The 21,806-nt window shown below is 55.5% G+C and overlaps 6 protein-coding genes across 6 annotated transcripts; 5 read left to right on the top strand and 1 right to left on the bottom strand.

The window, feature by feature from the left end:
- Nucleotides 1-1,374: 1,374 nt before the first annotated feature.
- Nucleotides 1,375-2,845, top strand: CORC01_04943 (uncharacterized protein; the record flags this gene model as incomplete). The annotated part of the gene is made up of 2 exons (XM_022616590.1): nt 1,375-2,044; nt 2,205-2,845. 2 exons carry the CDS (start codon nt 1,375-1,377, stop codon nt 2,843-2,845), a joined length of 1,311 nt encoding a protein of 436 aa, XP_022476952.1.
- A 1,789-nt stretch (nt 2,846-4,634) lies between these two features.
- Nucleotides 4,635-6,848, bottom strand: CORC01_04942 (uncharacterized protein; the record flags this gene model as incomplete). Its single annotated transcript, XM_022616589.1, has 1 exon — nt 4,635-6,848. One exon carries the CDS (start codon nt 6,846-6,848, stop codon nt 4,635-4,637), a length of 2,214 nt encoding a protein of 737 aa, XP_022476951.1.
- Nucleotides 6,849-11,817: 4,969 nt separating this feature from the next.
- CORC01_04941 (WD domain-containing protein) lies at nt 11,818-13,198 on the top strand (the record flags this gene model as incomplete). Its single annotated transcript, XM_022616588.1, has 2 exons — nt 11,818-12,153; nt 12,212-13,198. 2 exons carry the CDS (start codon nt 11,818-11,820, stop codon nt 13,196-13,198), a joined length of 1,323 nt encoding a protein of 440 aa, XP_022476950.1.
- A 723-nt stretch (nt 13,199-13,921) lies between these two features.
- CORC01_04940 (Pro-kumamolisin) lies at nt 13,922-16,034 on the top strand (the record flags this gene model as incomplete). Its single annotated transcript, XM_022616587.1, has 3 exons — nt 13,922-15,659; nt 15,717-15,918; nt 15,986-16,034. 3 exons carry the CDS (start codon nt 13,922-13,924, stop codon nt 16,032-16,034), a joined length of 1,989 nt encoding a protein of 662 aa, XP_022476949.1.
- Nucleotides 16,035-16,781: 747 nt separating this feature from the next.
- On the top strand, nt 16,782-17,562 carry CORC01_04939 (complex 1 protein; the record flags this gene model as incomplete). Its single annotated transcript, XM_022616586.1, has 4 exons — nt 16,782-16,838; nt 17,037-17,201; nt 17,365-17,477; nt 17,553-17,562. The coding sequence occupies 4 exons, from the start codon at nt 16,782-16,784 to the stop codon at nt 17,560-17,562; spliced, it is 345 nt and encodes a 114-aa protein (XP_022476948.1).
- A 1,243-nt stretch (nt 17,563-18,805) lies between these two features.
- On the top strand, nt 18,806-21,636 carry CORC01_04938 (uncharacterized protein; the record flags this gene model as incomplete). Its single annotated transcript, XM_022616585.1, has 3 exons — nt 18,806-18,817; nt 18,903-19,688; nt 19,741-21,636. 3 exons carry the CDS (start codon nt 18,806-18,808, stop codon nt 21,634-21,636), a joined length of 2,694 nt encoding a protein of 897 aa, XP_022476947.1.
- Between the last annotated feature and the right edge of the window lie 170 nt (nt 21,637-21,806).

Below are 21,806 nucleotides of genomic sequence, written 5' to 3'. Positions count from 1 at the left end.
CGTATGCATAAAAAGTGTTTGGGAAAATGGCACAGGAAACCAGGCGAGTTTAGATCTACAAGGAGATCAGCGGTCATCTTAGACTCCCCATGACATGAACCTTTCTTGGCGTGGTTTGCCAGATAAACTTGTCGAGCTACGAGATTTACGTCACTTGTTTCCCCATGGGGCAAGTCAAGGTAGTTACCGGAGTACTCCTATACAGGACAGCCCCTAAGCAACTGTGATTTAGCCTCTAGCGTATATAACAACAAGCACTGGGACTTATACATTGGGAGCTGAGGTCCATCTTCTTGGGGTTTGAGTTCGCGTAACGAGCACACTCAAGATCATTCTATCTGTGCTACATAATATACATCATTGACAGTCCACCTTGTCCAGGCTCAGTGTGTATAGCGGCTGAATACCCTCTATAATCTAAACCGAGGCAGGCTGTCAAATCGAAGCTGACGGTGATGTCTGTAGATAATCGGTATTTCAGTACATTTTAGACAGTTCAAGTCGAGGATGTGTGTCCAGAAATTTCTCAACCGTGACTCTCCTTTGTGATCTCACTGGATTACTTAGTGTATATGTAAGTCTTTCTCGTGTACACGTATGCACACGGCGCAGTCCTTTTCGAGTTTGAGTAGCGGTGTATTTTTCAATAGTACACGTCTCAATTATATAGGTATACTGACTCAACTTAGGCTAATCTGTGACCTCTGTCTCAGACAAAACGGACCAACCCGGTGCCGATCGCCCGGGGTTTTTTTTTTTTGGCACGCTGGCAGCAATCGGAATTCTCAGATGCGGAGTACGAGTGAGCCCAGTGCTAGCTAGCGTGCATCTTGGTGGGGGGCCAGCGTCAGCGCCATCTTTCGCAACGGCTCCAATATTGGCTGCAACTTCACATGCACGTAATCGCGTAGGAGAGAGGCTGGGAAGTTTGGAGGGTTGGAGTAAGGTAAGCGTAAGATAGGAGGGGGTCAGACTAGGGGCATGTTTGTGGAGGGTGTAGGATCAGCCCGCAGCAGGATGCAACCCTGCACCCAAGGTCATTCGGACTCTTTTTGTTTGGTCGAATGTCGACTACTCATCAAGACGGGAATCTAGATCAATCGTGTTTACAACTCCGTCTTTGCAGTTTGCCAACGTGGAAACTCTAAGCATGTCATCCTCGTCCCCGTGACAATCGCCGTCGGGGACCTCGACCACGTCATCAAAGGGCGAGAGCCAAAAGGGGTCCAACAGACGCCTTCAAAAACCAGCCCGGTTTAAGAAAAGAGCTCCGCGCCTGCGAACCCTCCCGCCCTCTTCCCTCCCAGAGGACGTTGTTGAGCCTCGAAAAAACTGGGAGGGAGCGAGAGCAAGCGACCCAAACAAAAAGAAATCATGCCCTTACCGGTCCTCTCCAAAGAACCCATACCCGGCCTCGCCTTATCAGCATCAGGACTCGTCGCCCTCGCAGACCTCCAAACCATTGCGAACCGGACCGCGCTGACGGGAACGTCCTCGTGGTTCGACGCTCTCGTCCTCGCGCCGGGTCTGCATTATCAACAAGCAGCCGACGCGGTCGCGGGGACCACCGGTACCGTCACCGCCCAGACGTCCGCCGCATTTAGCTATGGGGGCGCCGCGGGAGGAGGAGCGGGAGGAGGAGGAGGAGGAGGAGGAGGAGGAAACGGCGCCGGCATCTTTGGCACGCAGGCGCTACCCGGCGGAAGGAAGAAAGACGTCAAGGTGACGAATCCCGGGATGCTGCTTTTCCTCTCGCGACTCGGGATCCAGGAGGAACGGGCGCGGGAGAAGGCGCTGAAGAAGAGAAAGCTGGCCGGCGGCGGCGGCGGGGTCGAGGCCTTCGGGATCGGGTCCGGGGGAGGAAGCGGGGAGAAGATCATCACACTCGACGTCGGCACTCTCTCCAGCCGGAAGCGGAGTAGGCGGGGCCGGGCGTTTGCCCACGATGCGGACTGGGAGTTTGAACGGGCCAGTCAACTGCTGTACCTCGCGAGCCCGATCCTCACTTTTGCTGCTCTAACCATTATGATATTATTGGCGGATTGTGAGTGTTTGAATCCTCCCTCCCCCCCTTTCCCCTGTTGATTACGCATCCCCAACTACAATCGTTCGATTTTCATACCCTCCTTGTTCACGATCCCCAAATCTCAAACTAGATCTCGTAGTGAGTATCCCGTAGACGGCAACTGACATCCACAAAACAGGGTGGGGACTCGCATCGATCCTAGCTCTCATCACCTCCCGCCTCCTCAACATCTACATTATCAAGCAACGCACCCCTCCCGCGCCGGCCCCGGTCCCCCCTCCGTCCTACACCGGCAACGGCATGGGCATATTATCATCATCATCGTCACCGTCCTCACCCACCAAGCTCTCAGAGTATCTGATCCCGCTCACGCCAACCCTCAAAGTCCGCATGCGCGGACCAGCCGACGACCTCGCCGCCCTCACGACGGACACGTGGCTGCTCACGAAAACGGACGTCCAGGGGTACCTCGAGGCCGCGGCGAAGCTGGCCGTGTACGTGGTCGCCATCTTTAGCGGCAACGTGTCGCAGGCTGGGAACATTGTGCTTTTGGTGCTGCTGTTGGTCAGCGCGGGCTTGCTGGGGCTGAGCAACGGGTTCATGAAGGGCGTCAAGGGCAAGGGGCGCGTCGCGAGGGTGTGGCATGGTGATGATGATGGTGCGGGAAGCGGAGGAGGGAGGAGGGGGGAGATGGGCAGGCCACGCGGCGACGGGCGGGAGGAGGATACGAATGGGACTGGTGATCCGGATTGGGATTCACAGGTTGGGAGGGTTGTGAGGGATCCTTACCCTTTTGAAGGCAACGTTGAATATTCATAGCGTAGAGAGAGCGGTGAAATTGAGGTTGATCGGGTTTGTGGCTTATGGATTCCTGGCAGCCATGTATTCATACGTCAAGCAAGTGAGCACCTTAATGCGAATTATGTTCTTGTTCTCACATCAGTTGAATGATCCGGAACGAGTCTGTAGCATAAGGTATAATGCAGAGCTTTCCGTAGTAAACTACACACTCTGTATGTTTACACCGTTCGCATAGCTCTTTGCTTGTCAACTGATCTAGCACAGACACGATCTTCCTTGAGCTACTGTTGAATTTGGTATGCCTCTTAAGCATTAAAGACAGAGGCACCAAGTGAGCGGAAATCTCAAAGTTTCCGCTTCTTCATGGGTTGGATTTTACGCATCTTGCTACGCGGCACAGCACAGAGTTTGGGTGTATCAAAGGCTGCAGAAAGTAAGATGACGAGTGTGTCTCGAATGATGAACTGATAGGGGGAGAGAAGAGCGGGCAAGACAAGGAGTCGAGCAATCGATCAACACATTTCTTTTCCCACTGTTAATTTCCCTCGCAAATTCCCACTTCCTCCTTTCTCATCTCGGCAGGGAACAGAAGCAAACGCAATGGTCCGTATGCACAAGCGACCGCATCAGCAATCTCTGCATAAGCCAAATATGGAGAAACACCACATGGCCTCAGCCGTCTGCGCCCAAGTCTACAATATCTACAGACAGAACTTCTCCTCGACATCATAGGGCCACTTTCGTCAGCCCAAAGATAGCCTCGGCCGTCTTTGATGCCTTGTCTACGTCGTGGTGTGGTACCGACAGCGCCGACGTGGACCGTGGAGCGAAGCGGTACTCTCGAATCTCGTATCGGTGTCCGTGTCCGCAACGAAGAGATTTCGGGTTCCTGTGGCGGCAGCTTTACCTCGTTCTCAACGCGCTGGACTCTGCGTTGGAGCCTGACTACCGCCCCCGTAATTCTGCGTTTCGGTCGGGAAGGGGGCTTCGCTGTCGACTCTGGGAGGCGGAACGAGGAGGTCGTCAGGATTCTGGTCGAGGCCGGCTGTTTGTTCCCTCGTCGTTGAGAGGGGTCAGGAAATCGCCCTACTCAGTGTGCTTGTGCTCTTGGACAATGGCAAGTTGTCCGGGCTCTCTGCCTGATGACGAGGTTGAAGTTTGATGCGCCGTTCCAGAGTGCTGGGCCACAACGGGCACAGGCTCCTTTTCCTATAATCATTCGATCTTTGTCGTTATTCCGAGGAGGCATTCTTAGGCACGCCAACGAGAAACTCAGCTAATCGCTGCCTCGTCACACCCACGAGCCTTTCATCCCACTGTCAAATTCATCGTTCCACCTGGCGAAACCAAAGGAATCTACTCGATCATGACAGACTGCACATTACCTTGCTAATTGACGTCACTCGATCCGAACGTCAAAACGGCACGGCGAGGTAGGTGACTTGGATTATGAAGAAGCCTTTGGGCCACTTGATTTCCCTTCTAGACATTCACCCCGGAATAACACCGTACAAAATTACTCCCCTACAAGCTTCTCAAATTTTTGGCGGCTAATTATCCAACTCCTTTCTACTCCATACTTGAACGATGAAAGAGGAACAAAACCTTTTTTTAAAAAGAGGGTATATACCAAATTCCAAAATCAAATTCGCGCGCTTCCCTTCCCCGCTTGGCGCCTTCATAACGTCCCAATGCCTCTTTGATCTTTCTCCAGTTCGCAATCTCCGCTTAACAGATGTTGATGAAGCACACGAAAACAAAACAAAAAAACTCTATGGTATATAAAACAAGGATGAGAAACATGTTGTTACATGGACCGATCATTCGTCGTGCTCGGCGACTCCTCGCAGCACTTTACAATCTCGCACAGAGATCGCATGACGAGCGGGTCAACTTCGTTGATCAGGTCCCCTCCCACCACGGACCCACCAGATCCCTCGGCACGTAACGTCGTCACGAGGCGCGCGATACACCGCGACAGCCCCTGCTGCAGCTCCCGGAGGGGGATGTCGGATACCGGCCCCGTCTGTGCTGCGGGCGTCGTCATTGTCGGCACGGCAGCGGCAGTAGCAGCCGCAGCAGGCGGTGGGATTTGGGCCTGCCGAGACGATGAACAGTTCCGGAGGCCGAGGAACATGCTGGAGCGCTTCCGCAATGGCTTTGGCGGTGTCATCATCGTCGAGGCCATCTCCTGCATCCCCTGCACGCCCTGGATACCGAGCAAGCTGGCGGCCTTTTTGGGAATAGAGTCGTCCGTGATGATGCTGCTGCTGCTGGGGCTCGCGGGTGTGGGCGGTCTCAGTGGCGACTGTGTGGTGTTGTTCTGGACCATGGGCGCGAGGTAGTTGTACGCGACGATGTGGGCGTAGAGGGCGTCGCAGAGGTAGTTTGACCCGTGGGGGAAGACGCTGCGGATACGGGACCACTGGGGCGGGACGACGAGGGTCGCTGTTGACGACGGCGCTAGGGAGGCTGAGGAGGGGAGATCGAGGTTGGAGGAGGAGGATGCGCCGCGGGAGCAGCAGCGGCGGTTGAGGTTCGAGGTGCGGCGGGAGCTGAGCCAACGCCAGCGTTTTGGGGATGCGGGCGGGGTGTCTGGGCGGAGCGCTTCCGGGGCGGCGGGTTGCCTGACCTTGCGAGAGTAGCTGCGGATTGTCTCGATGGAGAGGCTGGAGCAGAGGAGCATCGTCTCGGGGAAGCAAGTCACGGAGACGCGGAGGGATTCCATCACGTTGGGAGGGAGAGGGATGCGGCGGCTTTGATCATCCGAGGGAGGGGGCGGGATGTCGATCGGGTCCTCGAGCCAGGTATAGGACGCGCTCAGGGACGAGGTAGGTCGGGACCTTGTTTGGGCCTGGGACCGGGGACGGGGGGTCGGGGTGGTGAATGCTCTGGAAGAACCGCCGGCGCCGGAGCAGGAGGTCGGGCGCGGTGTCACGAGTAAGGGGGGAGCCAGGCCGTGGTGAGGAGCTGGTGTTTGCGGGTCTTGCGCGTCGATGTAGCGGAACCATGGCTCGAGTTCCTCCTTGAGATCGGAGATGATTGAGCTGCGATCCGTGCCCTGCGCGACGACATGATCGGGTTGCACATTCCGTGAAGACGCATGTGATCGGGAACGAGACCGAGTAGAGATGGCTTTGCGGGCGTCATCGGTGAATGACACTCGGTGTTTTAGAGATGAGCAGCGCGTGGGAACGGCTATGTCGACAGAGTGTAGTGAGTTAATCGATGGTATCAAATGGCGGTTCTGGTCCTTGGCGGCGGCAGTCACGGCCGCGGCTGTCGGATCCAGATGCAAGCTCCGGGCCCGGCTGGTGGGCCGGGTGTAACCCTCAAACGGGTTGGACAACCGGCGCGTAGTGGCTGCGGCATTGGCGCTCTTCGCCCGCGGCGGTGATTCGTTGATAGACCGGTCGCCTAGTCGGGATAGCGGCCGGACCGGCTTGATGGGCGTCAAGACTGGCGATTGGACTAGGCTCTTGCCGAGCTCGGGATGATCCGCCGGCGCATCTGGTTCAAAGTCCATCCAGCTCTCTAAGCTGCCGTCTACCTCACCTCCGAAGGAGACGACTCGTTTTTGCGATGAGGATGATGCGGCCGCAGGCTGGCTCGAGGCAGATATTGTGGTGTCTGTAGTGAGGACGGAGTGCTGACGAATGTGCGGTGACTCGGCGGCGTCGTCTTCGCCGTCGAGGTCGCCCCCGGCCATGCTAAAGGAGTCACCGCTCGAGCTCGAGGCGGCGTCTGAAATGTCATGGTCGCTTGCGCCGCTGGCCGAGCTCTTCTCGTCGATGGCACCCAGAGGCTGGAACTGGGCTACGCCGTTGGGGTGGCATGGTGCGCCGAGGACGGTAGGAGGTTCGGCGGTGTCGTGCCAGTCGTCTTCGTCTGAGGCGAGGGCGGGCGAGGGAGCGCCAGCGGTCATGTTCTTGGCGGCGAATATGAGGGCGGAGAACTCAAGGTCCTGTGCCAGCAGCTCCGGCAGGTTGCAGTCCATGGTCGGTTCCGCGGCTTCGGCCATGGCGCCGGCTCGGATGCATAAACGCTCGGCGTGATATCCGTACGAGAGGTCGGTATTGGGCTGTGAACGCGGGCGATGGTGATGGTGGTGGTGTTGTGGTTGAGACTGGGTTGGCAGCGGCGACGAGACAGGACGACAGATGATCGGCCACGGGCTGGAGCTGGAGCTAGAGCTAGAATTGGATCTAGAATTAGAGCTGCTGCTGTTGCTGGAGCTGGAGGGCAGGGTCAGTGGCACGAGGATTTTCATGCTCCGGACGGAGTGTCCTCGTCCTAGGACCGGCGGACGGGATGTTTTAAAGGTTGGAGAGATGTTCCTTGCAAGGAGGGCCTCGGTCGCGTGTGGGGCAAGGAAGGGAGCTGGAACGTCTAAGGTGAACATGGGGTGCATGCCACATGGGTTATTGCTCATGCCATTGGGCGAGTCTCTACGAGAAAAGGGGAGCAACTCCAAAAGCCAGGGATGGTCGTTGCTCGCGAGGTTACTGACCACTTGGGAGCTGCTCAGCCTTTGAGCTGCCAGGGCTGACGACAGGGAAGGGGATGGGGATAGGCCACGGGCGTGTACCACAATGCTCCAGCGTCGATGGACACCCGAGTGCTCACGTCTGTGGGCAATGGGCAGAGGGGACGGAACAGTAGGGCAGAAGAAGGACGCTCGCTAGTGGGGATTCGAGGGAGAACCTTGTTGTTCGATCCCCACTGCTTCTGCTTCTGCTTCTGCGTGTGCAAAGACGAAGGGATCCGTACGAGGTATCCGAACATACAAGGACGAAGAAGATGCGGTCGGATCCGGGATCCCCAAAGAGGGCACCTTGTGACCGTTAGAGAGGAGAGGGGAGAAAGAAAGAGAGGGCCCACGACGAGGGAGATGAGATGGGAGGGGTGTGGTGGCAGAGAGTTCCGTCGCCGAACACCTCGAGGGTGACGACGAGGAATCGAGAATGAGAGAGATTGCTTCCAGATTGTCGGAGGGGAAAGCTGCGTATGCCGTGGCACCTCGAGGACCACAGCTCCGACAACAATCAATATAGCTGCGATACACTCCGCCGGGCTTGCTGCGGCATCTCAGACAACCAACATGGAGGGAAACTAAAGTACTCTGTAGACCATAGGTCCGTAGGTGTTGGTAGACAGGAATGCTGCCATTGTAAGAGTGAGACACAAGTTCGCCAGGCATGGGCTTTTCGCCCTTGCGTCGTCTGCACCTCAACTGTGCATGCGTGGTGTGTGTGTACAGATTGGTAGCCAAGGCCGTCCCTTGGCTTTTGCGCTCTTTCCTTTTCTCTTCCGGGGTCTGCAAAACTTGCGAGCCACAGCATAGTACCCGTGCCGTCTACTCTCTCATCTGCGCGCCCCGGACAGTGTAAAAACTGGCTCTTCTCGCGAGGCAGAGGGAACCAGCCCAACGGGACACCGGAGCTCACGGGATGGAGACATCTAGGAAAGGCCGGGTCAGGGGCAGCAGACTTCTTAGCGTCGAGAAGCGAGCGAGAAGCGGCAGGCATCATGCCCCCGATTTCCGGTCCACCGAACGAACTGTTATTGTGCATTCGTAGGTACCTTTGGGCTGTCGAAAAGAAGACGAGGAAAAAGCAATATGGGCGGATGTAAGTGAGGGCCTCTTGTGCCTTCAATAATGCCACGCTTGTAGTGGGCCCTCTGTGCATATCTGCGCTACATACGGCGGTTCGCGGCCACACGGTTGCAGAAGCAATCAATAATGGTCCTATTTGGCGTCGAAGCTTGGAAGGTGGGTTGCCCACTGGCATCTGAAGGAAGCCTGCTGGGGCTGTGAACTGTCATAGAGTGTCCCGACCCGAGTGCGTGTTCATGACACATGGCCGTGTCCACTGGGACCTGTACGATGGAGGTTTAAAGGGCAGCGAGATGGAGGTTGAAAAAGTTTTCTCCTCGAACGAGTTGTTAACTCCGCAGATAATATCCACCACGTTGTATTGGGGGCCTTTGTAATTAACCGTTGGTGTCATGGTGAATGATAACACAGAAGAATCGATCACCAAAATCGAGTTCCGAGGGATCGAAGCAAACGGTCCGTGAAAGAAACAGACGTGAATCCAACAGCCAACGACCAACGACCAACACGGCGGATCAGATCCTGGGCAGGCGGCCGAGGCGTCTGTACTCTGTACTGCTGCGTCTGCAGCCTGCATCTTGTACCCGCATGTGTAGGCAGGCCGTGTGCGGCGGCACGCACAGGATCGTCGCAGGTACAGCAGCTTGCTATGCAAACCGCAGCACGAGCGGTCCTGACATTTGCTTAAGAAGCTTGCGGCTCTGTGTCGTCCTCCATTGACATTCTATCGAATGACATTGTTGGCGAGCACCAAATCCTAACAAAGTGACCGTTGCGGCAGCTGGCAGCCCTGTATCGGCACGGCTTGCTCGGACCTGGACGGTGTAGTGTGTCTGCGCATGTTTTTGTGTGCGTACGGATATGTGAGTGATGAATGTGTGTGTGTGTGTGTGTGTGTGTGTGTGTGTGTGTGTGCGTGTGTGCGTGTGTGGCGAGTTGGATCGGGAGTCATCTCTCGGCTTGCCTTTTTTGTTTCCCCTTCCGGATTGAATGGCCCTACCGAGATCAACAGGAGATTGAGGGGCGGCGCAGCAGAGCAGCAGTGCGGAAAATCGTGATGGGGTGACGAGAGGATCAATTCCCTGGCATCGCACTATGTAAGCCAGGAAGACGGCGATCTGATTCCTACATATCCGTAGTACGCCGCTTGCTGGAATGTCTGAGAGTTGGGGGTGAAATTGAGAGGTCGCATCGCATGCCATCTGCCGCCTTCGCAGGTCGCATGCGTTGCGCAGTCTGCACAATGCTGTAATTTGTCGTCGCATCCCATGCTTGCTGCTCCTCCGGCTCTTGGGCAGACAGGGCCCCGGGAGGTCATGATTGGAATGAAATGCGACACCGATTCGTACCCTCCCCCGGCTGTTCAGGGTAGCATGCATGGGTTGGGCCTGCACATACAAGGGCATGTGAGCCAGCAAGCCGTCCCTGGACGTATTTAAAATTGACGGCCCAGAGCCAACCAACTCGAGAGATCGCGACTACGTACGCGCTTCTGGATGGAGCAGCCAAAGAGTCGAAAGGCGGCTGGCAATCTTGTGACGGGTTGATGACCTGCTTTGGTCAATCGTCATCTACCAGCCAAGAGGATCGAGAGGGACGCGATGGGCCCGCAGGCTCCCTTGCCCTCGTCTCGTCTCAAATGCCAGAAGGGCCGCCGTCGGTGATGTCGTCGCTGTGTAGACTAAGGCAGGTAAGGTACCCGTACTCTGAAGATTACCGGCTTATTGAATCAGTGAATCAGGACCGAGCACAGACACGTGCAAGGCGACGGCTGAAAGCCTGTGCATCCGTGTTATATTGCGGGATACCTCGATCCCCAAGGACCCCAACAATCAGGACTCAAGAGGCTGCACTTGCAGGCCTCCTGTTGGCGAGCTGCAGATGAATTGTGATTGTATCATGGATGAAGACGGCAGATGCAGCCGGGGCGTCACGTCAGACGGATGCCCGAGACCCAGAGCACAGAGCCAGAGCCAGAGCTGATTAGATAGCCGGCGATCATTTTGATGAATAAGAAAGACCTGGCCCCGTAGCGGTGAGTGATACGAGGAGATGTGGCTGAGGCGGTATCGAGGATGTAAGACAAGAGGAAGCTCAAAGTCGTGCCGTTGCCCGTTGGCAGCGTGGCGTCTTATGAAAGCAAAGGCTTGTCCAGACTCCCGCTAGAAGCCACGAAGCCACGAAGCCAAGGTTGAACGGCGGAACTGAAGGAGATTAGCGAATCAAGACAGTAGAGAGTGAAATCTGAGACGGGTCTGGTGGCGTGCGCTAAGGCAGAGAGGAGGAAGTAGGTAGAAACATGTCTTGTGGAAAAAACATGGCATTGACGGTTGGCCAAGTTGGTATGGTGTCGTCGTTTCGTTGGCTGTAAGTCGTTTGGCGATGTTGCAAAGTTGTGAGGTGCAGGAAGTAAGGGAGCTGCTCCTGCCAAGTTGATGCCGCCCCTGCGCCCGTCCCTTGTGCCACCTCAGACAGCGTGGCAAGCGTGGTGACCGTTGTTAGTGTTTCTAGGGAGAACAACTCGCGTTCCTAGAGCACCCACTCTACTGTAAGGGTGACCTAGTGGCTGAATTATAGGCAAACTACAGGCCGAACCCCTCAGTGGCGCCTACACAAGGCATCTTCTAGCGGCCATCGGCTGTTAGCGTCTTTTCTCGCTGCTGACTGCGCTGCCAAAGGCCCCATGGTCCTTAGCGACCTCAACCCAGGCAGGTTCCAGTGCTACCTTATCGATAACGCACCTCGGGAAAAGTGGATTCGAATTTTTTCATCGTCCTTCCGGGTGTGACATCTAGCCGGCCCTTCAGCCTCATCACACTTCACGCTCAACCTCAATATCAACTTTTCCAAGTTCAGGGTTTTTTTTTGGTTTACGGTCTCAACGTTGCGAGCACACCAGCGTGTCATCGCCGACCCGAATAAGAAATTCTTATCTGTACCCAGCACGAGCCATTGGCCCTGTACTTTCTCGCTCTCGTCTTGGCTCTAGCTTTGCCTCTTGCGATCGCCCCTCGACGACCTGAAGAGATCTGAGTCCGGCAGCAAGCCCTCCAACGTGGTTTCAAAGACTGGAATAGCCCGCCTCGACGGATTAACGCCACATCCATCTCGCAAGCTCGTGGCACTGATTCACGTTCCGAGCACGAGGACTGAGTCTTGGTCACCGCGTGGCTCCAGGTAACGTCGGCTTCTATTCTCGAACCCTGCCGTCGCGATTCGCCTGGCCTACTTCACCCCTTACGTCCTCTCACCCGAGACTCCGGAGTCAGAGCCGCTCTCGGATAGCCTCCGTAGCCCCAAGTTCCGACGAGACCACGGCCTGTCTGGCCTTCACCACCGTCCGTATCCCGCCTCGTTGTCGCTCTCCCCCACCATGTTATCGGAGGAATTCTACTCCTGCATCTGCGGCCCGCCTATTGCAGCAAACACGGCCGTGTCCAAGGATATTGGCATCTACGCCCACTCTCTCAGCCCCAGCTACACGGTCAAGTCAACTCTGAAGAAAAGTGCCACCTCGGCCAACTGCTTGGCTGTCAGTGACTCGCATGTCTTTGCCGCTCAGCACGAAAAGTCACAGGTTCATGTCTACTCGAGGTCCCGGGGCATCCAAGAAACGACCATCACCTTCCCAGAACGCATTCGGAGCTTGGCGTTGATTGGTGATGTCTTGGCGTTAGGGACCTCCGAAGGCAGGTTGATCTTGTGGGAGGTAAACTTTCTCTGGTCCCGCGTGGAATTCCAATCCTGTGTGGCTAACAACACAACAGACATGCACTGGTCGCCAGCTGGTCACACCACCTTGCCACGTCCAGGCCGTTTCGTGTCTGGCCGTCACGCCCTATCATGTTCTCACAGGCTCCGAAGACTCTAACATTCATGTTTGGACGCTGTCCCGTCTGTTGGAGCTGGATGCTTCAGTTGAGAGCCAGCCAGACCGCACGCTCTCCAACCACAGGGCTGCCATCACATCGCTCGCTGTCAGCGGCAGTGTCAACTCGGAAACCAGCATTTGCGTCTCTTCTAGCAAAGACAAGACCTGCATCATCTGGAACTATCAAACGGGCGATGTTCTGCGTACGCTATTGTTCCCCACGGCTCCGCTGTGCGTTTCCATGGATCCATGCGCTCGTGCCGTCTTTGTTTCATCTGAGGACAGGGCTGTCTACCTCATAGAGCTCTTCGGAGAAAAGCCACTCATTGGTCCGAATAGCACTGAATCATCGTCGACTGTCGTTCAAGTCAGTTCACCGATTGGAGTCGCTGATGAAGATGCTGGCTCGGCTTTGTGCTTGGCACCGAACCATGATGGCACAATAATCTTATCCGGTCACACAAAAGGCAAAATCTTGCAATGGCAGCTGGCCGAAAACGGACACCCCACAGAGCTGACAGACCTCAATGCCTCTGTGACGAACTTGGTGTTTCCGCCATTGCTACACGCCCCTCGAACCACAAAACCTGTTGCAGTTGTCAAGCCCACCCAGACCGAGCGGCAATTCACCTTCACGTCTCAACTTAATACGAGTCTCGAACAAGAGACGAGATTTGGCAAGATGCTCAATGGCTTTGGCTTGCCTGATGATGCACTCGAGGCGGCCATCCTCTCGTTCCAACAGTCTCATGCACAGCAATGTGTCAGGGACGAAGAGGCTGAGCAGGATACTGAAGAGTTGTGGGAGATCATCAACGAGCAACGGTTGCTACACAAGCTGACTATGCAGCCGTACATCGACGCCAAATCGTCTCATACCTGAGAGCGTTTCATCTTTCCTTCACTCGAGACCAGACGGCGGCTCGAGCCTTCAATTGACCTTATCCAAACTTTTTATTCTCCCCTTCTCTTCGCCTCTCGAGTCATTTAAGGAATTGCATCGGAACCAGGTCCATCTTGAGCAGAAGGACCCGTGAAGCTTGATCATTCGTCTCGCATGACCAGCACGAATCAGCCGCGAATCATGTTTGTTTAGCAAACGCCTAGAATATATCCTCTCGGGGTGGTCCGCACCTAGATGAGACGATTGTTTGGAGTACCTCGCGCCTCAAAGCTTAACCTTCGGCTATCGGCTTGTTGATCAAACTTGCACGCGACTTCCCGATATGCGAACAGCCTGGCGAGCCGCGAAGAGATTCCTCGAACCGGGGTCCGGGGGGTTAAGAAACTGCACTTGTTAGAGGTGTTCCCATCTTTGCCACAGGATCCCATGCGCTCAGGCTGCCGTTCACCCAAGTGGTTGTTTTGGATTGTCACCACCAGACAAACAGCCCACAGGATCCCATTGAAACCGGTTTCGCATTCGTCAGGTCTGGAGCTGCGACCTTGCGTCAATGGGGTTCGTCATGACTGGACGACAGCTACTAAAATATCAACAAATAGCCAGCCATGTCGCTCGGTTCTTCTGACTTAGGTTCGATTCGTTGTGAGAGAGTGTGTGTGAGAGAGGAAGACTTTTGAAGACGAAAACGACCCAAAGAACACGATGAAGCTGAGCGCTGTAGCCACCCTTTTCACCGCCCTTGCGGCGGTGACCATTGCAAACCCGGTGACACGGTCGCACAGCCACGTCGTGCACGAGGAGAGGCATCCCGCACGAAGAGAATGGGTCAAGAACCGCCGACTACACACTATGGCCAGGCTGCCAGTTCGGATCGGTCTTGCTCAATCAAACTTAGACCGTGCAAACGAGTTCATGAACGATGTGGCACACCCCGACTCGCTCAATTACGGCAAACATTGGACCCACGATGAAATCGCAAATATGTTTGCGCCGACGCAAGAGTCCATCGCTCTGGTCATGCAATGGCTTGAAAGCGAGGGGATCCACCGGAATCGTGTCGAGCTCACCAGAGGTCGCAACTGGATCCAGTTCAACGGCACGGTAGGCGAGGTTGAGCGGCTCTTGAAGACCGAGTACCACATGTACAAGCACGAACAAGGTCACAACCATGTCGCCTGCGACAAGTATCACGTTCCGGAGCATCTGGTCCAACACATCGACATGATCACGCCGACAGTCCACTTTGACCAGCGTATCGGGGAGCAAAGGAAGAACACCAAGCATGATCTGGAAGAGCACCACATCGAAGAATTGAAGAAGCGGCAACTCAGAAAGCGCGAACTTCTTGCCAAGCGAGACGTTGCTACTGGCGGCAAGAACCCCGCCATTCAGGGTAACCCAGACAGTGGCTTCGGACCCAAGCAGGGTGCAGTTGTCATGAACGCTCTCATGGATCTCAACCAATGCGACTCCATGATCACCCCGGATTGCCTGCGGGCGCTCTACGCAACCCCTCCCGGGTCGCTCAAGGCATCCAACAACACCCTCGGCATCGTAGAGTACACACCGCAAGCTTTCCTTCAGTCGGATCTAGACATGTACTTCAACGAGTTTGAGCCTCGTGCGAAAGGTCAGGGTCCCATTGTCAGTCTGGTCGGAAACGCCGTGGTGCAGACGACAAACCAGAGTTTCCGCTTCAACGGCGAGTCTGCGCTCGATTTAGAATTCGCCATGGCCCTGATCCACCCTCAGACAACAACTTTGTACCAGGTCGGCGATCTCAGCCAGGGTGCTAGCTTCAACAACTTCCTCGACGCCATTGACGGCAGCTACTGCACCTTCCGAGGAGGTGGTTCCAAGGATCCTAACATTGACGGACAATACAGCAACAAGGTTTGCGGATCAGCCCCAGCGGTGAATGTCATTTCTACGAGTTACGGATTCAATGAGGCAGATCTCGGTCGCAAGTACGTTGAGCGCCAGTGTGCTGAGTACATGAAGCTCGGCCTCGCGGGCGTCACAGTACTTTACTCCTCTGGTGACTCTGGTGTCGCCGGCAACGGCCAGCAATGCATCGACACCCAGACTGGTGCATACAATGAGGGCAAGCAGGGAATCTTCAACCCTTCTTTCCCTGGCGGCTGCCCTTGGGTCACGTCTGTTGGTGCTACTCAGATCCTGGAGGGATCTACTGTCCACACCCCGGAGAGCGCCTGCCAAAAGGCCATTTTCTCCGGAGGAGGATTCTCCAACGTCTTTGCGGTTCCCGATTACCAAAAGAAGATGATGGAGCAGTACTACGCCAAGAACGCGCCGCCGTACGGTGCAGACCGGTACAACAATTCCAAGACGGTGCGAGGTTTCCCTGACATTGCTGCTAATGGCGCCAACTATGTGACTGCTGTCAACGGCAAGTTCTCGTTGTCCTTCGGCACCTCAGGTAAGTCGCTCAATCATTGGAAACATCGTCTCTTCCACATTACTAACTCATTCGTAGCATCGGCTCCTGTTGTTGGGTCCATTGTCAATATGATCAACGAAAAGCGCATCGAGGCAGGCAAGAAGCCCGTTGGCTTCATCAACCCAACGCTCTACGCGCACCCTGAGATTCTCAACGACGTAACCAATGGCGACAATCCGGGCTGTGGCACCAAGGGGTTTTCTGCAGTCGCGGGATGGGATCCTGTCACCGGCATGGGGTAAGCAAAAACCAAGCCTCTTTGTGATGAAGCCATGTGCGAATAGATCACTAACAACCTACACCAGAACACCTAATTTCCCTGAGATGGAGAAGCTATTCATGAGCCTACCCTAATTTCAAATAATGGCCGCGCCATAGTCGTGGCGTTTTCGGCACAAGAACATAAACACAAATGAGATATATAGTGCTCACGAGCACATATCAAGACGCGGAACATTTTTGCCCACCCCTTTTGTGGCCGCGCAGTGTACAACTGGTTAGCTGCAGGGTCAGGATACCAGAACCACGGGGCAAAGCATTGTAGATCATTAAGCATTAATAGAGGTACTTTACAAACAATACGGGGACCATGTCATTCGATGTGTTGATTCAGCCATATATCCGCGATGTCCGTGGCATCGCAAGGACCTTTTCTAGTGCAGAATGAGACGGATGGGACGCACAGCCAGACGTAAAGTCCCTTCCCATTGGCATGAGAACTTCCACATTGGATCTTAGAAAAACGTGAAAACGTGTTCCCTGAATAGTTCACAGTTCGGGTTGCGTAAATGGTCCTCTCACTTCGGGGTTGACGAAAATCAGAGGTACAGGGCGAGATCGGTCCTCCGGCACGTTGGCGGCGGCGGATTAGTAAAATGCCGCGCGCCGAAGGCCGCTAAGCTAAACGCCGAGGGGAGGAGGAAACCGCATTTGCATCATAGGTCCGCTTCCGCTCGAACCCCGAGAAATAAGTAATTCACTTACGCATTCACTGCCTCAGCCAGCTTAACCTTTTTTTTTTTTCCTTGCTACTCCCCGACGACATTCACGAGCTCAAATCACCGATAAGTTCTACAGACGGCACATCCTCCGGCGCATACGATGGCGACGGCGATACAAGCTCTCAAGGGCGATGCGCCGCAACAGGCCCGGTCTCTGGTACGTTGAGCAACAGAATTTCCCATGATCCCGGCGTACATAGTAGACTTATGCATATGCATCATCATGGTGCTTCCCCGTTTTTCACACCAAATCCGAATGATCCAGCGCCCAAGACTACACTGGTCTCAATTCTCGTATGCTCGTTAAGAAGACAAGGTTTTACTGACATTCTTTTTTTCGTTTGGGGAAATTTAGTACCGCCAGCTGTTGAAGACCGGCGACCAGTTTGCGGCGTACAACTTCCGCGAGTACGCGAAGCGGCGGACGAGGGATGCGTTCAGGGAGCACCAAAAGGTCGAGGACCCGCGGCAGGTGCAGGAGCTGATTCAGAAGGGGCTGGACGAGCTCCAGAAGCTCAAGGTTGGTGTTTTCCCACCTTTGCCTTTGGGGAATCCTAGGTTTCTCAGACACCTTCTCCCACTCTCGTCTCGGTGGAGAAGTGATTGTCCGAGCTGCTAGGATGGGAGAGATGTGGACAAGAGGCGTGAGATCCCAGTGGCTAACTTTATGGCGCACGAAACAGAGGCAAACCGTCGTCAGCCAGTTCTTCCAGTTTGATCGGTTAGTGGTCGAGGGCGGCGCCGCCGGCAAGCAAAAGGGCGACAAGGGCGGTATTGTCAGGCAAAAGGAACAAGGGTAAGTCTTCTCCGCCCCTTCTTTCCACATGATATATTATCGGGAGGGCTTAAAACTGACTTAAATACTCTATAGCTTTAACTGAAGAACGAGGCTACCGAGGGAGGGGCTTAAAAGTCAACCTAATAACATCGCGAGCCCAACGAAACGATGACTCGGATTTTCTGTACTATACACTCAAACGGGAGGAGGAAACACAAAAAACCGGTGGAGGGACCAGGGTGTATGACCATCAAAGGGGGCGAGGAGCCAAGAATTCTCTCAACTTTTACCGAAGGGAACCCGGGGAATGCGGCGACGACACATCCCTAAATGAAAAACACTCCTCTCTGGGGTGCTGTCTTTTTTTCTTCCAACCAAGGCTTTTTAGGCAAATAGACATGGCAATGGAGTTTCAATGACTTGGGGCCCCTTTTCATCCATGAGCATGGAGTGACTGCTTGACGGAATCTTTGGCTTGACGGCGGGCGCGGCGTGAAGTTTGAGGGCGTTGTTTTTAGGGCCCGAGTGTTTGACTGTGGCTCGCAAACCTCGGAGGACGGGAGCCTGATGCTCTCCACGAAAGGAGTGTGGATGGCGGAACAGCCGGGTTCGGGATATCCTGCGCACAATCTCTGACGGCAACTATGGCAGATAAACGCGATGATTTCCTCAAGTCTCCACTGTCAAGTGAATCTGTCCTTAGACTCACCGTCGAAGGCCATCGGCATGCGCCGAGGATGATAGTCTAGCCCAGCTTGATAATGCAGCCGTGTGTTTGAACCGACATAGGAGCAACATGCATACTCAACAAGGAAAGAACTGCCTCATCTAGCTCAATTCATCAGGCGTATCCGGCCGAACATGAAAACCAAGGTACTTGAAATTATGTTCGCTATCCCCTTGTAATGCGGACCCCCATGGCTTCCACACCGAGGTCTCACCGATGATTTGGCTTGGCGGACAAGTCTAAGCAGCTGACTAAGCGCGCGACCATGGCGCGCTGGCTACCTTTAGAGTTCGCGACGAGGCTGCGTCTCTTTGTGGAGCCAATCCAGCGTTCTGCGGCTGCAGCTCTCAGCTTGTTCATCCACGAATCAACATAGCGTCCGCTCGCGTCGCATCGCTTGTTACCAATTAGGAGGTGCATATCGCATTCTCACTTAGCAATTAACCCGCTTCATTGAATTCATTGTTAAAATTTCCTCCGAATTTGCGTTCCATCGTCGCGATTCGACTAGAATTTCGTCCCTGCGCGCGACTCTTCCTTCATCAATTGGCATCAGTCGAGCTGCGACCCCTCTTGGATACTGTGACCGCACCCGTCGCCTCGAAATCACGTTTTTACAATGGCGCCAGGAGTAAGTCTGGTTCAATGAACACTTTGACTGGCTCGAGTCTACCGTGCGACCAATGGGATGCAAGTCTAACAACTGAACTTGGCAGACTCGTCGCGCGAATCGTAGCGGATACGCCGAACACGATGACTTCGAAGGTCTTCCCGTACGCCAATGGCGCCAGGAATGGGTGAGTGTCGAACCCCCAGCGCCCGCCGAGACGACGCAGAAGAACGACAGATGGGACGTCGAGCTTCCCTGGGGCATGCCCAAGGACGCGGGTCTCCTCCCCCAGCACAGCCAGGACCTGCTCCGCGCCGCGCGATCGGGCGTCCTCTACAAGAGGCCCGCGCCGACGGAGGAGGAGGAGGTCGAGGCCGACGCTGTGCCTGAGAAGGTGGAGAAGAAGGAGGACGAGGCGGAGACCAAGGGGTTCCAGATCAAGGTGTGGAAGCAGATCAACCGCAACTCGGAGGGCTCCCCCGTTTCGCACTTGGCCAAGCGCAGGAAAGGCACGGTGACCATCTCGTCCAAGACCGTCTCGAGCCACGTTCCCGGCGCGACGGTCACCAAGGCTACTGTGCGAAGAGTCGATGCTGCAGGGAATCCATACACCCAGGAGATCACGCTGCAGGAGGGCCAGGCAGTTGAGGGAGAAATCATCTCGACGACAGTCGTGGCCGTCGCGGCTGTTGATCCCGCGCAACAAGCGCCGCAGCGCGTCCGAAGACCACCGCCACCCAAGAAGAAGAACAAGCCTGGCCCTGGACGTGGTCGCAAGAAGAAGGTTCTCCCTTTGCCCGCGTCGGCGGCGTCTGGCGCACCGGTAGCTGCGCCACCACCAGAAGGTGTTCCCGTAGCTCCCAAAGTCGAGGGGGCGGATGGAGCAGAGCCTGTAAGTTTACTGCGTTCCTTGTATACAGAGTATGTGACTGATTTGCTTCCAGGCTGTCAAGCAAGAGCGGGAGGACTCGAACAACCCCGACAGCGAGATGGCTGACAACGACGATGACGAGGGTGACGATGATGATGGCGATGACGGCGAGGATGGTGACGATGAGCCGCGCGACGGTGAAAACACGGATAGTCAAGACCAGGAAATGACCGACGCATCTCCATCTGTGCCTACACCGACTGTTGACGCAACGGCAGAGTTGACCGACCCCGAATCACCCGTGCCAAAACGCGCTGCACCCATGGCAAACCCCATCAGCCTCGCTCCTCCCGCCATGCACCTGGCGAACTCCTCTCCCAAGGGCAGCCCTCTCAAGAATGTCGTCCTGCCATCCCCGACGGAGCCACCAGCCCAATTTTCATCCATTTCAGAAGCCTTAGTGCCGGCAGCCGAGCCAAAGAGCGAGCCTGCGCAGGCTGATATGCCCATGAATGATGGGCCTGAGCCTCTCAAGGAGCCCTCTCCACAGGCGCCTCATGGATCAATGGATTCGCCTGTGCCTGACCACCTACCTCCTCCCACTGATACCACGACGGAACTTCAAGATGCGTCGACAGCACTCCCGCCTGCCGAAAAGGTGGGCGACATTGTCTCGCCAATGGCCGAGACCAGATCAACTTTTTCGTTGGCAACGACTGCGGACACCGATGCTTCGGGTACCAGGTTAGAAAGCGGCGATCAAACAGTGGCGTCGAATGAGGCTGCGCAAGACTCTATGATGCTCGACGCTCCCGAGGAACCTCAGCTCTCTCCCGTCTCCGAAACTCCCAAGGCCCCTGAGATTCCAGAGCTTTCGGAAGCTCCCTCAACTTTCGATGCACCGCCGCCCCCGGCTGAGGAGCCAGCGCCTCTTGTCGCCGAGGACATTCCAGAAAGGAAAGAAGAAAGTCCTCTGGTTCCATCAACCGATACCGCAGAGGCACCTCTTCCAATTCCAGTACCCGAGACCGAGCCCACGGCACCAGTGGTTGAGGAAATGCCGCTTGCACCCCTTGTGCCCGAACAGCCCGCAGAAGCTGTCCCATCCCCTGCGAAATCTCCAATGAAATCGCCATTGAAGTCTCCAGCGGATGAACCAGTAAAATCTCCGGCTCCCTTGCTCGAACCCCCAGCTCCTATGGAGCCTCCCATCGTAGAGCCTGCCGATATTCCACCAGAGATTCCAGTTGAAGTCCCCGTCGAAGGACTCGCTGAAGGGCTAACTGCCGCACCAGCAGTACTTCTCGAGCCTCCGATTGAACCTCCAGTTGCGCCTTTGGTTGAGATCCCGGTTGAGATCCCGGTTGAGATTCCGGTCGAGGTCTCAGGAGACGTTGCGATGGAGGAGGCACCGGCAGACGTTCCAGTGGAGAAACCCTCCGAAGCAGCAGTCGAAGTTCCACTTCTCGAAGTTTCAGCCGTCGAGGTTCCAGCCGTCGCGGTTCCGGCCGTCGAGGTTCCAATTGTCGAGATTCCAGCCGCCGAACCAGAGTCGATCCCACCAGCTCCCGCCGAAGTTCCCATGGTGCCAGAAGATGACGGCCCGGATCTGCTCGCCGGCCTCGAGACGGAGCTTGATCGCCAAGCCGAGATCAGCAAGTCTCCACTCCCCGAACCGCCTGCGGCCCCGCACCCGGAGCCGGCGGAACTCCCCGAGATTGCCAGCCCGGTGCCGCTACCCAAAGTGCCGCCGATTGAGCTTGAGAAGCCTGCGGATGAGCAGACAGAGGTGGCCCCCGAAAGTGTTCTAGTCCCCGAGGCAGAGCCGGTTCCTGTCCCGCCTGCCGCAGCGGAACCAACACAAATTGAGGAAACTGCGGCGCCCACAGAGACGGCACCTGCTGAGGAGCCAGAGAAGAAGGTAGAGGAGACGTCGACTGATGCCGTTCCACCTGCAGCTGATGCCTAGTTTGCATATGCTGGAGTTGGTGTGCCGAAGTTTACGTGTTTGGGGATGTGGAATGCTGTTGGTGTTTGAAGGCGCAACGGGAACTTACCGCGAGTGTAAATGTATGATGGAGTACAATTAGATGTATGATTTCGAACACACGAAGGCCGTTGAATCGGCACATTGCCTCA

Source organism: Colletotrichum orchidophilum (assembly GCF_001831195.1).
Source record: "Colletotrichum orchidophilum strain IMI 309357 chromosome Unknown Scaffold_33.1, whole genome shotgun sequence".
NCBI classification, from domain to species: domain Eukaryota; kingdom Fungi; phylum Ascomycota; class Sordariomycetes; order Glomerellales; family Glomerellaceae; genus Colletotrichum; species Colletotrichum orchidophilum.
This window is presented reverse-complemented; position numbering and strand designations above follow the sequence as displayed.